Source organism: Hylaeus anthracinus, unplaced genomic scaffold (assembly GCF_026225885.1).
Source record: "Hylaeus anthracinus isolate JK02 unplaced genomic scaffold, UHH_iyHylAnth1.0_haploid 11989, whole genome shotgun sequence".
NCBI lineage: Eukaryota > Metazoa > Arthropoda > Insecta > Hymenoptera > Colletidae > Hylaeus > Hylaeus anthracinus.
In genome coordinates this window covers 2,280,795-2,299,592 of record NW_026534337.1, presented here as the reverse complement: position 1 = coordinate 2,299,592, position 18,798 = coordinate 2,280,795, and the positions used below count along the sequence as shown (strand labels likewise).

At 35.8% G+C, this 18,798-nt stretch overlaps 1 protein-coding gene across 1 annotated transcript in view; it reads right to left on the bottom strand.

Annotated features, from left to right (window-relative positions):
- Positions 1–18,798, bottom strand: part of LOC128887986 (uncharacterized) — a 456,277-nt gene that overhangs the window by 82,686 nt on the left and 354,793 nt on the right. Inside the window, exon 8 of the mRNA XM_054144535.1 lies at positions 7,126–7,356. Coding sequence (XP_054000510.1) covers positions 7,126–7,356 — 231 coding nt within the window. The remainder of the gene's footprint in view (positions 1–7,125; positions 7,357–18,798) is intronic.

The window sequence follows — 18,798 nt, the reverse complement described above, 5'->3', positions numbered from 1 at the left end:
TCGTTTTGAGAAAACAGATAAAGGTTTTTACATACTCGTAGTGTACACAAGTTGGTGGGAGCCGAAGTAATACATATTAATACAGAAACTTCTCCTTTTACTATATTTGACTCGAATTGATGTCTAAATAAATTGATAGGTAAAAGGTTATCGATGACCTTCGTTCACATATAAACAAATGTAAATAACAATTAGTCATACAGAACAATTTATGTCGAGATTAAAATTTATTCAAAACTTAATCTTTTTTTAACAATGGGTGATACCCGTTCTCTATTTTTTTAACACTAATAATAATTCTAACAATAATTATAAAAATGAATTACATTTCTATATTTAAAGGTTGCATGAGTTGTTTTCTACCTAGAAAAACTGCAAAATTAACAAATGTCCTGCACAAACTACTCTTAAATACTCGAAGCGTTAGAAGTTTTTAAAAATAAAAAAAATCTGTAACTGAACGCCAGGATCTTATGAAATCATTCACAGAAAGAATGATATTTCCACAAAAATAAAATTGCGTAGGTTCTATAAATATTCGTAAAAAACATGGCCTAAATAATGTCCAAAAGCTTCTCTTCTTTCCCTGTAGAGAGTAGTAGCTGGATTCAGCTCAATACGTGAATGGAAACCATATGAATATTCTTTAGATAGCGACAGATCCCAGCATTTTTAGCAATAGTGTATTCCACTCACGCGTCAATCCTCGTTCGCCAAGCTGAACATCCATTTTACTCGTATACCGACTCTCAATCATTGGAACTGTGACAAATCTATATCGCATTCATTTGTACGTATGTCTGTCGACATTGAATACGCTACAGATCGGATCAGTGCACGTTCCCCATTACTTTCATCCTTTCCTACCACACCCAAACTTACTTGTTCATCGTAAAAAAAGAGTTGTTCAACACGGCCTTTAGAATTCTGTTCTTTAATAACAATATAAGTCTATCAACGTAATCGTTGTCAAAACTTGTACGGTATCGTCTTTCACGATTAATTGTAATCACATATACTTTTAATTAAAATGAAAAAATCGGATATATAAACCATACACATTTGTGTTTTATTAAAAAATAAATCTTAAAACCTCTGTTGAATAACTCTTTCTAATACATATCCTTCGATTTAATCAAATTTTTAAGACGTAGTATCCAACGAATTAGTTACATATTTTAACACTTTATTTACTAATTTAAAATCAGTTCAAAATTTAGAAAAGGATTTTCTACATTAGTATATAGATAGTGAGTCATCTAAGACTTGTCCTTAAAATATTTCCGTTGCTTTTAATGATACGAAGATATGTCTCAAAAAGAAAATGTTTGTTTCGAAGGGGAATATACCATAATAGAAAAAAAAATCTCATGGTCGTTTGTTTCTGAATTTTAAGGTCATCAATGGTTTTTAAATGGAATGAGGTATTTTCATTATTGTAATATCGTAGTTGATAAAAAAATGGTTGATCAATCTAAGTAATAAACTATGAATAAACGACAGTAGCTAAAAAGTATTTAATTTTGAAATTAATATTTAGTATCTGTGTTCCTAGTTCTTTTGTGTTTACGTTGTCTCTTTTCGCTTTGTTTCCTTCTGCTTACTACACTTTGTTTTTCTCCTTTTCTTCATTTACTTTCGTCTAGTTTCACACTGTCATCAATGGACTCCATCCTTTCCAACTTGCGTGTTTTAGCTTCTTCATTTGTCTCGCCATGCTACTCCTCTTTTTCCTTTTATTTTCTTGTACAACTGGTACGTGTGTCCTCATGCCAAAAGTGTGTTTCGTAACTTGACAACGAAGGTCGTCTCGGTATCAAAAGAAGCAAAATAGGTGCCACCGGAATTGCGTTCCACTTTAGCATGTGTGCACGCGCTGTAAATTCGCGTCGCTGCTTTATCACCGAATCCAACGAAAAGTCGAGCCAAAGTGGCTTTGAAAATTTAATAAATTTGTTGGCATTTCTGCGTTGAATTCTTCTAGTTCTCCAACGAGTCGAGTTTATGAAACGAATTCGTTGAACAACTTACGAAATTCCGTCGATTGTCTGAGAATGGAGAATGAAAATAAAATTCTATTTATTAACGAAAAGAAGTTACTCTTCGAGTTGAACTATTTTAATTAGATTTCTATGACGTGTATTATTTAATCTGCGAAAAATTAATAGCCAATTATGTATGGACTATTTTTAATTGTCATCTTTTGTAATTATATAACTATAGATATCTTCAGAGTAAGTTTTTGCAATTCCTTACTAACTATTATGTTATTACTGCAAATTATTATATTGTATGTAGTGGTCGAATTATCAAATTGAATTCTTAAAAATCTCTAAAGAATAAGACATTTCATAATTCAAAAATTTGCTGCTGGTCGTAACTTAAAAGCTTAAACCCAAGAATTCTTTTGCAACTTCCTTTATTTGTAAAATTAGTTACAAATCGTAGTTCTTTTAATTTAGTTACGAATTGTTAGTTACTATTACTCATTGACCAAAAGTACAATTTTTCGCGACCCCTTGGGTTTCTATAATAAAGTAAAATTTCTTTCATAATTCTCTCTCCACCCTACTCTTTAATCTTCCGTCTAGTTTTTATCCATCTATAGAAGTCTGGAAGATGGCTCGAATCAGACGAATCTTTTCGCGATTAATCAAGAACGAAGTCGCTGTTAAACACTTCCTGTGACACTTCCTCTCCAACCCTCTTCGACTCACTGCCCTCCTCCTTCCTGTCACACGAACAAAACGACCAGCAGCGCACACCATGCGCCTTTTTATCCAAGGGTTCACGCACACGAATTGCAGAGATCTGCGAGGGGTTCCTCGACCAAGGTTCCACTCGCCGACTTCACCTCTCATTGGTTGACTGTGATTAACATTCAACCCCTTTTTTCGAGTTCTTGCTTTACCTCCAGCCACGCACTCGCCGCAAGAAATTAATCAGCGCAGACACGAGTCGATACTAAGTCTGTGACTAGTCAAATTATTTCATGTACATAGTACACTACTGGCCATTTATTTCGATACATCACCGTGTTTGTGATTTTTTTCAAGGTGAGACTCCAGTCAAAAGCTGGTTTGTAATAAATTCATATTTATTGAAGTGAGGTAATGATATCTGAATTTACTGAGTGGGTTTTCAAATAATTGGATACTATGGATAATATGTAATATTAAAACATGAAAATACCACTTCACAGGGTACACATTATTCTTTTTTGGCGCTAATTAATGTATAATCAATGTAGAATATACATATATTCTTTTTTTTTTTACAAAAATACACCATCATACCTAAAAATAGTAAACTGCAATTCCTTCATTTGTGGTTGATCTTCGTGTGCAATCGATTACATGAGTTTACATACTCATTTGACATAATATGGAATACAGTAGTATTTCAATACATGAAATGTAATAGATAGTGTACATTTACAACCGAGGACCAAGCAAATACTAAATGCATGAATCGCGAACAAATTGAAAATGTTTGTAATGGAGAAAATATCATACGATAATTCTTATTTACTTTATAAATAAATAATTTCAAACGCACATGTCTACTCAATTTATATTCTAGAAATATGACTCATAATTTTAATTGATTGAATGACAATGGAGTGTATCGTGTACGTAAAATGTCACGTTGGATCTTTAACCGACCTACGTAGATCTCAATTATTTAACTTCAATTAATTCAAGATAACATAGAAGCGTGTAATCTCGATATGATGTTAAAACGAGGGTAATCCAGAAAGGCATGTTTGAAATGACAGGTTCATTTCAAATTCATTTAAGAAAATGAGTTATTAATGAAATAATGAGGCTGGGATCCTTAATGAACTTCACGCGGCCGTCTAAAAGTTAATCATATTCAAAACGTTGTCTATCTTATCTAGACATTCTCTTAAGATAAATAAAGAACTACAGTTTTCGCCTAAAATTAACGACGTACATCGATATCACTGGCACGTACTATTATTGGCTACATGGCTTCTCCTAAGAGAAAAAAAGCGATAGCAGTACTTGTAGCTCTAGATACTTGTAGCTGTAAACTTGGCAGGCGTGCTTGCCAAACTCTGTTGTACACAAAAGTGGTTACAAACTCGGAGAGGAGGCGGTTCCGGATCCGTGTTCTTAAGGTACTTTTTCATCCTTACGATAGAGAAGAATATGCTCTTGAACTTCGATCACCTGTTTCTGAAATGGTCTGTACGACGTATTGAAACTTTTAAAGTATTGGACACCTGACTAAGCCACATAGTCACTCGCCTCCGCTAATTATTTTAACCAGTAAATACAGAATGTCAGTAAAGTTCATTTCGTTCTAGAAACTCCTAGAACAAATACAGAGAAACGCGCGACGATAATAATTTGCTAAATCTATGGAAAGATTTCACAACGCAGATCCAACGGACAAAACGTGGTAAAGTAAATCGTTAAACTTAATTCGTTTCTCTCATTAAGATAGTATACAAATCTAAATTAAAGATGGCAATTACTGTAGTTGTCTTCTTTTGTTTGGGACTTCTTCAACGAATTAAACGAGATGTACGCTTGGTCCTAGGATTGTATGAACTGTAGAACAATACCCGTGTTATTTGTCTAATTTGGTTCTAAACTTACAAATTCTTCAAGTAGTCGACATATTAAAGAAACAAAAGTTGCAGTAATTGGCATTTTTTTCTAGCGTAGAAATCGCTAACAAAGTGGGCGCAGTAGGAAATCTTGAATTTCAAGAATAAAGGGTTAAATGATACGAAAAGTAATCGAGTATACCATTCGAAGTATCGACGAATAAACGCATTAATAGGATAAGTTTATATTTCTTCCCATCATAAACCTTTGGCTAGCAGTGTCAGGAACTGACAAGCGATAGCAATACATGTCCACAAATTATATTTTGTAACGAGTAACACCACTAATAAAAGTAATTTTAATGTCTCTTTTAAAAATTGACCATTTGGTTGGCACACTGTCGAATAATGATGCAGTTCTCTTAATCTCAATTTTTTTTAAGAGATCAGAGTGACGTCAATTTATATATTTTCATTATTCAGTAGCTAACTAAAGACAAACTGAACATTTTCTGTTCAGACAGTTTGAACTTGTATTCTGCGTAACGAAATTCGAATTCATTTTTGTCAAACACATATCTATGCTTTTTGCTGTCACGATTGTGTGTCAAAAATCGTTCTATGGAACCATTTATTGAAAAATGTCCATCCTTAAAATGAGGGAAACATTTTGTTTTGTCAACAACATAACTTTCTTCATGACTGCATAAACGTTGCGAGCAGCATCAGCAACATTTGAACCGCGATCAAATTCATAAAGTAGCACATGTCGGTGATGCTTATTCTAATTCGATGTTCCACACTTTTCGCATAATTATCGTTGTTTTTTAGTACAGAATAAAATCATACAAAATGATGTAACAGAAAAAACCAAAAGCTATCGAATAACGCATACTATTATATATAACTGACAGACTGTTGGTTGATATTAACTGAAGCTTCTGAATGCAAGCGATATGGTAAGATATTCCGACATTTCTCCAGCATTGTAGCTAGCTTCTTCAAGGGTCAAATTTGATTTGTTTAAAAGCAATAAAATCACAAATTCTTCTTAACACTTCATCTGCCGGGCTGTTTAGAAACAGTCTTTTATTCAAAAGAGAATTTTCTACAGTAGCATATGCCAATCTAGGTTTACAATAATTCCTCCATACTGTTACTGGGTACATTGAAAGCAAAATCTGTTTCTAAACACTGAAGACTGTAAGTAGACAACCATCAACACAGTAAATAAATTCGAATAACTAAATACTGCAATTAAAAAGCCTATAAATAGGCTTCCGGTAAATAAAGTGTTAAGCACCAGTATAGAAAGAAATAATTCATCCTCTATACTAAGAGTAAATTGTACGCGTTGAATATTCTCTTTGACTCCTACAGAAATTAGTTGAAATGGTAGCTAAATGTTGAAGTATATTACTCAAAGGTCACGAATTACACCCTAAAGCTTTGGTTAATGTCAATCATGAAGAATAGACAGTTGTTACTGGATATTGGGTTGTCCAAAAAGTTCATGACGATTGGCGGTCTGAAATATCAGAATTGTTAAAAACAAGTGGCATATGTACATCTCTTAAAAGGTCATACTTGAGTCATCCTTAAAACAAAATTTAGATGAGATACACTATATGTAGCGGTTTTATATTCCCTTAAATATGAAAGGGAACAAAGTGCACTATATGCGCTTGATGCTTTCTTTTTGGTGGCAAAAATGCCATACAAGCAACAAACAAGATATACGTTGTTTATGGTGAAGGTGTTTTAACCAATAGAGTTGTGTGGAAGTGGTTTGCTAGGTTTATAACTGATGATGATCAACTTTGATGATCAAGAACCTTCGAGTAGACTCTCCAGTACTGTTGAAAATTAGATCAACGTACTGATCGAAAATAATCCATGCTATACGACACATGAAGTAACAGAAATATTAAAAATATCAAAAACCAGCATCCACGAGAATTTTATGGAGTTGGTTATATTAATCGTAAATCACAACTAGCGAATGGGAAGTGCGTTATATTTTATCAGGACAATGTACGGCCCTACGTGTCTTCGACTACTCGACAAAAGTTGTTAGAGCTAGTTAACCCTCGGCACCATCAGATTTTTACTTACCTACATATTTACAAAATTCCACTAATATCAAAATCTTTAACTCTTTGGTTCGCGTAAAAAATGATCTTGAAAAGCTTTTTGTTGGAAAATCTAAGAAATTCTGGAAGGATGAAATCTTCAAGTTGTGTGCAAAATGGGGAAAGGTTATGAAACAAAATTGTATCTATATAATTCAATAGATGTATGTCTAGATTCAAATATGTTGCCATTAAATTTATCTTAAAAATCGTCGCAAACTTTTCGAACGACCCAATATATTCAAGATGAAATTAAAACCTCGCAAACGTATGTACCAACTCAATACATCCTACCACAAGTTACTAATAAAGAGACACTGATTCGAAACTTGCTATCCGTTACGCCGCACAACCGACGAAGACACGAATAGAAAGTGTAATTCGAAAAACTTGGGAAAGTTGCGTAAGACTCACCGTTTTCCGATTTCGGTGGGACTGGTTCGATTTTCACGGAGGTGGTTGTCGCGTGAAGGGACGTCGAGACTTCGGCGACCTGACAGGGCACCGAAGCCAGCGGTTCCCTTTTCACCAAGTTACTACCACCATTGTTATTGCCGTTGCAATTCGCGTCCTGCCCGTTCCAGGACGAGGCAACCGGCAATGTCCTGCTGCAGCCCGCGTCGGAATGCACCGTCCTGGTTTTCCCTGAATTTATAAAACAAGAGTTTGTTACTAACCCTCTGAAATCCAAGCGTGCAATCTGTCGTATAGCTGCAGTGTTGGAAAAACTATCGTACGTGCGATTTATTACTAGATTCAACCTTAACCCTTTCCCTATAGCGGTCAATTCTGTTTCTGTAAATTAATAAAAAGAACGTTCGATGTACTTAATTAATAAAATTTGCTAAACACAGAAAATGCTTCTCTGATAAAAGAATCATTGATAAAAATGTCACGTACATTTGACGAGGCAACAGATTTAATTAAGTAGATAGCAAAGGAAAATTGGAATCAAGAATAGATAAAAAATGGATAACCAACGAAATTACATCAAATACGGAAATCAACCAATGATACTATCCCAACTCAAACGATCATTGACCTCTTATAAGTAAGCTACGGCAAATTTAAACGCATTGTTAAACGCGCGGAAATTTATATTCCACTTTTTAATCGCGCCTCGATGCTTCATGAAAGCCTGTCAAATTGCACGCCAACCATAAAGCCTCGTTCCATCCGAGAAATTATTGGTCATACTGATAGTTCCAGGGAAACACAAAGAGCGCGCACAGTTGGAACAGGCGAAGTTCTCGGAAGCCACGGCGGAAAAGAACGCTGGCTGGCCATAATTCCCTCTACTTTGTGTCACAAAGTGCTGGACGATATAAATGTTTTCATTGTTGGTAAGCGAGGTACGGGCGTACGGTGCACATTGTAAGGCAAATGTTCACGCGGCGTGTGCACGAAGCCACACTGGGTGGCATAAATGTTCACGGTACGGACGATAAAATCAAGATCCTCTTTTTTTCGCGATAGAGACCGTTGGCTGCGGAATTAATGTCGGCGTTACTCACGCAGCTATCGACCTCGTTGCGAATCTCTATTGTCTCGACGATCGTTGGCGTAGAAGCACGAATTAACCCAGCGCAAATATTTTTCACCCGGTGCTTAGCGGGGTGGAATCTCCCAAACGAGGCCAAAATGTGCAATTATGAAATTTAGAAAAAGAAACGATTATAAGTATGTACTACGATATTATAAGATGGTTATAATAATAATATTATAAGTGTAATACATATATACTGTACGTCGTATAGAATAAGAGATGTCAGTGCGATAGGTATGTATCCCGTCTGCTTGAGAATGCAAATTGTGCGTTATAATAAATAGTTATCGTTTAAACAAAAGTGCCGTTTTTGCTTAACTCCTAAATAAAGTTTTATTCAACAATTATGTTACAACAAAAATAAGTTACATTATCCCAAATAGTTTTAATTTATCATGGTAATACTAAGTTTTGCTTGTGAGATACTTAGAAGCTACCCATAAAATGTGAATGTATGTAAAGGCACAGAATTATTGTCTAAACCTAATAATTTCGAACTCTTACATACGAGTACTTCTCTTTACAAAGTACTGAGAAGTAATTCGGATAACTTTTAACATCCATAAGCATGTTACTACTTTTGTTGTAGTGCACAAGAAACTGCATCGAGTCGTCAGAAGTATAGGCTCCCATTTTTAAAAAAAGTGCAGTTGCATTTTTCTGATGCACCGATGCACAAAAGTGCATAAAATTAGTTGCATGATATGCACCATCCAAAACCATTTAACTTTCACTTATAACATTTTCTTCTATTCCCAACCGTTCAGGAGGTACAGCCTGTTCCAGTTGCGTGGGGCGCTCTGTATTACAAATTAATTTTTATCGCATAAGGGGCTTTCCTAAAGGAGCTTTAGGATTTTGTCCGATTCCATACAATGCATAGTTTTGTTTAAAATAAAATTGGGACATACTCCATAGCACTTGTGTTTGACTAAAAAAATCAAGATCGTAAGACATCTACAACAAATCCCACGGACTTATGGACCAATCCAATAAATACTCGCAATCACCCAGAACATAATTCATTTTGTAGTTACATGATCCGTCTACCAAACGAATCCGACATTTGTCAGAAAGTTAAAGCAGCAGATAGGAACCATTAACGAAGTCAGTTTTAGGTAATAGTGCTTAAGGGTATCAAGACAAGAACCGAGCAAAGCAACGAAGGATATGGCGACTAGTCTTAGCGGAGCTGTAACGTATTTGCGCGTTAATTAGAATCCAGAACACGTTTACCTGTTTGTTGCTAATCTTGTTACTCGTCATGTGGCGAGCCGAAGGATGAACGTAACTTAAACCCGTTTACGAGGAACACTGTGCCACGTTAATTCGACAATTGAAGGATTTGCCGGGAGTGCAGTTTAACTCTCCGTCAAAGTCGATGCTAAGTATTTAAAGTCTGGACGTTAAGGAGTGAACCGAGAATTTACGTCAATTACTCAAATTTGAGGTTAAAGGGAAATATGCAACTTTATTGAACACTTCGTTTGTTGGTATAAAAATAAACGTTATTCTTTATGTTTCAATTCTTCGACTTTAATTTTATTATATATTTAGATCGAAACGTCTTCAGAGTCTACAAATACGAAATATATAAATCTTAAATTAGAAATTTCGAAAAAAATTCATAAATAAAAGGAAATTAATTATCCATTTATCATTTGGTAATTATTCAAATAGAATGGTAAAATGTGTTATGTGTAAAAACGAACAATTCAGTATTAAATTTTATTTGTTTAAGATATGATGCTTTTTCCTTGGATAACCGTGACAACTTCATAATTATAGTAAATATAGAAATAGTATATAAATGCTAGATATATCACATACAAATATAATATATAATTCGTATTTAATTTTCGTAACCCCAGTCCGAGTTTTGTATAAGGTGTTAATTATATTAATTTACGAAGTCCCTAAAATTTTATTCAATAATGTTCGTTCTTAAAATTTGTAATAATCATTACATTTTCAATAACAGAATTTAAATAAAAGAATAGACAATATATTTCTGAATACATTCTGCGAACAAGCACGCTATTTTGTTTGTTACAACTTGTATTATAGTAATACTTCTTATAATATACTATATTTTTCAAGTGCATTTCACGACAAATTTCTAACAAAGGCTTCTAAATTCATTTTAGTTATGCTTATCATTTAACTGAAACCAATCAGACATTATATAATTCTTTAGGGTTTTATTAATGTTTTTTTATTAGGCCCCAATTAATTGAAGAAATGACAAATTTATGCAGAACATTAGGTGAAAATATTTGTCATTTGTTTTATTGCACTTTCTATACGACTCGGTACTTCATGTGTACAATTCGTAATAACACTGATTACCATTTGTTGAAAAGTTCTATTCAATGAAGCATTTCAGAAGTTTCCGAACAAACGCGGGGATTGATAAGCATTAAATGAAATCAAACGACCCATTTATTTTTTCGAGTTCAATAGTTCGATTATCTTGAATGGGGTATATTGATTAAATAATCTGTATGCATCGAACGGAAGAACACAGGAAATGGGTAACAACAAAACAACCGATTCAGCTATTTTATTGATTTCCACGACCAACGGCAATCTCTAATCATTTATAGCTTGACGCGTGCATTTGCATTTGGATTCACTTTACAGCGAATTGTTGTTTATGCATTGCGTTGTCGAGTGTAAATTTCAGCATTATTCACAGAAATTGTAAAAACGTACTGTTTATCACAACAAAGAAATCACTACATAGATAATTTATATGTCTCTAAATAACTCGTTCTTCTTGTACAGTTTCTCTACTTTTTATATTTTAGACTATCTATTGTAGCTACGAATGTCAAGACAATACAAAACAAATCATCATTTGTTTATGCTGTGAAAAACGCTATAGAAATTAAATTTTTGTATTGTTTTAAATAGTATTAGATAAGTATAAAAGAACTAAAAACAGTTACATACATAAATAACTCGTAAAGTGTCAAAAGATGGACTTTAGCTGTTTTTGACTTCAATCTAACTGAAGAGGTCTCAAATCGAACCGATACAATTAAATATTTGTTTGAAATATTATTTCTCTATTAATTACTAACTTTTGATATGTCTAAACTATAAAAAATTTGATCGCAATTAAAAACCTTCGTTTAGGATTAAATTTTACTATAAGCTCTCTTCATATTTATAATGAGTCTTATCAGTTCCATTTTATTAAATTCGAAAGACAAATAATGCATAATGTGAATTTTTCTTGAAGCACTGGAATTGATAGTGATATTTCTAAATAAACCGACTAGTAGGAAATCCTATTTTTATATAATTTATTCAAGCAAAATTGTATACAATTTAAGACTTCGTTACTTTAAAAATATTTACCTCGAAAAGTGAATTAATTAAAAGTAAGAATAGAATTATGAAACTTTATTCTAACAATGAGTAGAACTTTCGCAGCAGTGTTATAGTTAGAGAGGTAAAGTCAACAACTCCTTACTGTAATAAAGACTATAACGAATATTTTTTTTTCATACTCAGCGTGTCCAAAACTAGTATTCTCGTTGTTCGTAACCCCGGGTCCACACTGCGCGAACACAAAACAAGAACATACCCTAGAAACATTCGCAAGGGTGTTCTTACTGTCGCTAACATGTCGGCGAACATCTACGATGTTCGTACTCCTGTGAAACTGATGTTATTTTGTGGATTCGGGCGATTCGCATCCCCTCCATGGTTGGAAATGCTCGAAAGCAAACGACCGTTTACGACCACCCGCCGGCAGATGCTCCAAAGGGATAATAATATGCGTGACCGTAGTTAATATTAGTTCCTTAATATTCATCCAAGTTTTTATGCTTTTCTTGTTGTATCTTGATGAAAATATATGCAATATATTGGCAATATATATATATATAGATTTTGATTTCGATTTCAATTTAGACAATTTTGAGTTTCGCTTATGATAAGTAATAGATTTTGTTACAGCCTATATATATTACACATACTATTCTTCAAGAAATGTTCGTTTACCTTTTTTTTTAAGACGGTATGCTTGCCTATCGATATTTTTTAAAATACCATTTTACGGCACTTGTCAGCTTCACGTCTTAAAAAAGTTAGCTATGTGAACCTGATACCTGACTTTTCAAATATTCATTTGTTTATGGAAAATAATAGCATTTCGTTCGTACTTGATTGAACCATTAATAGTTTATTTATGTACCTTCATCAATTAATAAATAAAAAAAATAAAAAAAAAATTAAAAAATTTTTAAATCTGTTCTTCCTCTGTGCCTGTAACTTTAATTTTGAAAACAATGCGGTCTCATTCCCTTACGTTTCCACTTCTAAATGAGTTCTTTAGAAATACGCAGAATTGATGAGTGACGAACTCTCCCCTTACGCATATAAACAATTGCTTATAAATCATAAACTATTGAGGTACAAACGAAACGAAAAGCGATACAAACGGGTACAAACGATTCTAAAGAATAGGGAAAAAAACAGATTTAAAAAAATCTCAATGTCGGGTGCTTGTCATTTTTTTTATTTTTTTTTATTAATTGATGAAGGTACAAACGAAACTATTAATGGTTCAATCGAGTACAAACGAAATGCTATTATTTTTCCATAAAAAAATGAATTTTTGAAAAGTCGGGTATCAGGTTCACATAGCTACAAAAGTTACCTAGTTTTTTCATAGGCCCTAATTATCCCCTGGCAAGAATTTTACAATCTGTTTCCTATTTTCGAAGAGACTTTCTAATTGATTACTGGTTCACAAAATCAAGTATTAATATTATAAAAATATTGCATATTGTAAACGAAACTTAAAGTTGTCAGAATTGCATTGTGTTTGGTGCCATTTTTATCAGGAAAATCTTGCCAATATATTGCATATACTTTCATCAAGATACAACAAAAAATATACAAACTTGGATGAGTAATAAGAAAATAATGTTAACTTCGGTCACGCATATTATCCCTTTGGAGAATGTACCTACCTGGGGGTGGTCATAAAGACCAGCCCCACATTTGGTAAGAATAGCAATGCCCAAACTCCGAGGGTTTGAAAAGGGACAAGAACGAGGAAAAAGGCGATGTTTTCCCCGAACGTGTTCGCCGAATCCACCACCTCGTGAATCGCTGAATTTGGTTCGCGAACACAGTTTTCGCCTAACCCACTACTTTTACGACTTTACGCCTATTAGGAGGGTCATTTGTTAGGGTCATTTGTTAGTCATTTGTTCTCTGCTATTTCCCGTCCACACTACGGCGAAAACCGGTGAATAACAGGGTTAGCTATCATGTTCACGAACGATGTACGCGAACCAGTGTTCGCGCAGTGTGGACCCGGGGTAAGGGTTGTTCAGCGCGTTCGCCGCGAAAATTACCCAATTGAAAGGCTCCGATTTTGATTAACTTTTTATTTTATAAAAAATATAAAATATGTAACAGCATTTGTAAATAAATAATTCCTCGTTGTAAAATTTAAGTGAAGGATTTGAATGTGAATTCAGGCCCTGCATATAACTCCTCGGTTTCAATATTATGGTTGTCTGACTATCAAACAGAGATGGCTTATCCATCTTTGGTCCCGTTCTTCATCGTAGGTCATTAAAGATCATTAATTTTTCAATTAAATTAATTAACTGCTCAGATATTAACAATACCATGGAAACAATATTTTTAAAGGGATGTTTCATTGGAACCATTTTACTGTCAAAACAAAGAATCGTTACGCTATTGGCATCATTTGAACTACATTGCTGGGAAGTGTCAAAGTGTTTTGACTTTTCAAATTGTCACGAAAATTTCCCTTGTAGAATTTTCTTACCATTGGCTTACGATGTAAGCCTTTCAGCTTTCGCTTCATTCCCATCGATGTTTCCAAAACAAGCGTGTCCCGTGCAAAATTTTCACCGCTGAGAACACCTGACACGCGTTTCCGTTTTCCCAGAGACAATCGCGCGACGACTCCAAAGAAAACACAGGGCGATCCAAACATTTTCACAAAAAGAGAAACGCGAAAGACAGTAGACATGCAAATGGGACCCGAAATGAGTACGAAGAAATGTGGAAAGAACGGCTGTCAACGATTCAAGCAAATATTTTTACATCAACTCGACGATTTTAATGGAAAAACGAGGAAAATGTTCGTGGAACGAGTCTTCGAGCTTCTTTCGAGAGAAATGGTGAGCAGAGGAGGGGGGGGGGGGGGGGGTGGAGAAAGAGAGACAGAAAGAAGACAAGCGAGGAGAAGAAACGGGTCGGAGATTTCGTTTCGCTGAAATTAATTTACCATTTAGCGGAGAGTCAGGCAGAATTACTAAAATTATACAAGTATTTAAAATATACACGAACTGCAATATGGATGGCTCGTTTAAATTTCGAGTTGGTAGCCACTGCCTCGTGCCTTCAACCTTTTGAATAAATGAAATCGTAATTAAGTAACCATAAACCCAGTCGACCAATGCTGATATACTGCGAACTAAAAGATTTATTAAGGGACTATATAAACGTAGGATAAGCAAAAATGAGGTGAACTGTATGAATGTTTGAGGAGAGGCAGTTTTTTTTTACTGAAAAATTATTTGTAGTTTGAAACTTTGTATTTTGATGTATTTATTCTATAAGTTTTACTGGAAAATTAACAAAATGTTCAAAAATAATATAAAATTCATAAAGTATGAGTTTATTTTTCTTTATAACCTAGTATTTTTGTGCTATTCAAAATTGAAGAATCATCAACGAAAGACCACTCGAGAGCAAATAATCATCAGTTCCCTATTTTGAAAATTACCTCGTTATCACTGAAGAAATAAGAAAGAGTCCGATGCCACGTCTAAACTTTCTAAAATATGTTAAAGTTTTTAAAATAATTCAGTATCCTGTTGCAATAAAAACTAAATTATCATATGACAAATATAAGAATTATAAACAAAAGAACTCATCAAATGCTCGCAAGCAAATACACCCCAACACCGAAATAATCCTCAGTCGTCAATAATAAAAATTTCTGCGAGCTCGTTATCACCAGAATAACAAAGATGATTTCGTGTCAAGATATTCACGAAACGGGACAGAATAATCAGCTACATCCACCGTTGCTCGGAAGTCACGCGGAGAGCATCGGTTCTCGGTATACCGTGCAATTTAGTCAGCGGCGCCCTGGTAACGAGTCTCGAACAGTGGCAAAAGTCGTCGCGATCGTTCTCCCGAACAAGTAGCCCGCCGTGGGAAGCATCGACTGGGCCACGTGGTAGACGGGAATGAATCATGAAAACGAAGCGTAAAACTGGCGTCGGGGATACCAAGGAGAAACCAGCGGTGGGGTCAGCCGGCTCTTACAGTAAATATAGAAGCGAGAGAATCTTGCGTAAGCTCTTCGCTCTTTTCTCATTTTCGTGTCTTCTCTTCCTCGCCGTCTCTTTCTCTGACACGCTAGGCCAGCCTCTTCCCACCTTTTCTGGTTGCCACTTTTTTGTCACCTTTTTTCGATCCTCCTTCGCAGCTTTGCTTTTTTTCCCTTCTGTCTTGGTTTCTTTCTCGTCATCCTTTTCCTCCTCCACCGCTCCTTTCCCTACCGCGGTTCCGTCGTTTCCTTTTCTTTCCTCTTTCCGCCACGGTTGCCTCTTCTTCTACTTTTGCCGTTCCATCGACGTCCTCATTTACTCTGTTGGCGTTTCTTCTTCGTCGGTTTTGCTCACTTTTCGCCGCAGCCTGCCAACCAGTATATACCACCTCTTCCCTTCTGACTCCAACGACCGAGACACGACTTTGCGTTGCGGAACGCCCGGAGGGAGTCGCTGCAAGGTCGTCAATTGCATCAGCGACGGTAGCCCAGGAGGCTTCCTGCTTCTTGCCCGAGCATCAGGCCGTGGAGAGACCCTGATCTCGAGCGATGGACCGATTTCGTGGATCGCTTCTTACAAGGACTTAGGAATACCTTTGATAGAAGCTCTGACACTGAAATTCAGCACACCGATGGACTACATTCAACTGACACTATGCGTGCTTAGGATCTACCAGGAATAGTTTGGTTTAACCACCATTAGAGGTAGTTCAAATTCTTGGCATTCTTGTAATTCCAGCTGTTCTAAGCAGTCAGAAATTCGATACGTATTCGCAAACAAAACCTATGATTTGGTAATATTTTTATTCAGATCATGCTATTGTTCGTTATTCATATCTAATATCTTTTTCTACGAGGGTCATTCAAATATAAACCGGGACCGGAATCGATTCTAGTGACCACCCTTATGTAGGTAGTTAATCAGCAATACCTTTTGAGTCCTAAAACACAGTTCCCAGAACATTTCTGGCTGACAGTAGAGTCTTGGCCTTGATCAGTGACCTTTTTTTAACTTTCCATCACCCCTTACTCATTCTGCTATTTTCTGGGGTATAGTTATGGAGCCATATTTCGTTACAATTGGCTACTGGAACAGCTAAATTCTACTTTTTCTATGATGGGATCAGAAAGCTTCCTATCTGATGGAGAACATGTATTTTTGTTGAAGGAACTCACGTAGAAAAATTAGACAACCCATTTGTATTTCTATCTATCGCCAATAAATTTATGTACAACAATTCCGGTTTATATTTGAATAACCCTCGTATCTATAACAGTTTTTGAAAAATAAACTGGCGTATCATTCACAATTTTAAGTTTCATAAAAATCGGTACGTTACAGTTGAATGATATTTCTTGTATTTATTGTGCGATCAAGAGATGTTGGGGAAAAATCTTTATGGCTGCACCAAAGGTTTGGCTTGGTTTCGAAGCTTTGAATAACCAGTCAGAACTTTATTATGAGGGGGACTAACTTTCATAAAAAGGTATTAAGAATAGTGAATTGTTCATTTTTATAACTCTGTCATTTAGATCCTTTCTTACGAAGATCACCCTTGAACTTAAGATTATGCTGGTGTTCCAATTTTTTTGTGATCGACTGTATACAGGGTGTCCCACAAATGTTGTAACACATTGAAAGGGCTGGTTCGGTAGGTGATTTGAAACAACTTTTTTCCTTAGTGAAAATGTTGTCCGAGGCTTCGTTGAGGAGATATTGACAGAAAACACTGACCAATCAGAGCGCACGGATACCGTTGAAGCGACCGCGCTTGTACGCGACAAGCGACTCGACGTGCATCGAAGGACATTGTGACGCGGCCGCCTAGCACACAGCCTTCGCTACCACAGCCGCTCCAACGGTATACGCGCGCTCTGATTGGTCAGTGTTTTCTGTTAATATCTCCTCAATGAAGCCTCGGACAACATTTTCGCTAAGGAAAAAAGTTGTTTTAAATCACCTTCCGAACTAGCCCTTTCAATGTGTTACAACATTTTTGAGACACCCTATATATCGTTGTATACAGACAGTTCTTTCAGTTAATCATTTTATCGTTAAATATATCTTCTTATTAGTGCAATTGTAACAAAAGTTCGACAGAAGAAGCCGCGGACGCTATATAAGCAGCTCGGCGGCCGGCCACATTACAAAAAGGCTGAGCGATAAAGGCGCCAGCCTTATAAACCAAAGCCGAATGGGCCAGGACCTGGACGGACAAGGGAGTAGGGATTCACTCGCTGTTCGGCCCTCGATGAGGAAAGACGTAGCATAAAACACCATCTATAGAAAAGCATTCTATTAATATTAATAAAGTACCTTTACAGTCGCATTTAGTAATCGTTTTGTTAATACAATATACTGTTTTTTGTTTTTTTTGTTATTTTACTACCTGCTAGTTATAACAAAAAGTATATCAGAGAATCTCTCAGGGGAACTGAGTTAACCAAGTTACAATGTATGGTATGTATCGCCAACCCAATGCAATAATAGAGTTGGACGACATTTATGAACGTATAGGTCTGTTTAGTAGCGAAAATATCCGACTATCCGCTTCTACGACTCGTCGAGAAATTCTGGGCAGTGCTCGACTAAATTGTTGAGTTGATTTGTCTAAGCTTTTGTACGAGTTGCAACGTGGAGGCTTTTGTTTTGGATCGAGTTGATGGGATTACTACCTCTTCGGTAAAACGAAAATCTGGATGGATACTCGGTGCTTCGAATCCAACGAGAAACTCATGAATGGTCAATATTGCGTCCTTGGCCGAGAGGATTCGGCAACGATAAGCGCCGGCGTCGAAAATTCCCTCGTTTTTCCTCGTTTATACGTAAGTACAAGTTTCCAAATACAGTTCCTCGTCCCACTTCCCCCGAGTCGAAAACAGAGTCTGCCAGGCAGCCTTAGTGACGGGTCCTTTGACAAAAACTCTTTTCCTTTCCTGCCTCTCCTTCGCCCTTCTTCTTCCTCAGCTTGTTCCGCCCCATATGACGTAAGGTCGAGATCTTAGCTTCCCGGGCAATCAGGAAGCGAAACAAGAACCCCAAACAAATAACAACGGTTCCGACCAAGGAAGACTTTTCTTATAACATATCTACACATCTATCTACACATTTCTTATAACGTTACAGTCGATATCTGGCTAGGTGCTGTGACAGCGCAGGTCTTTAACAAGGATTTCAAAAACTTGTGGCGTGATAAAACTG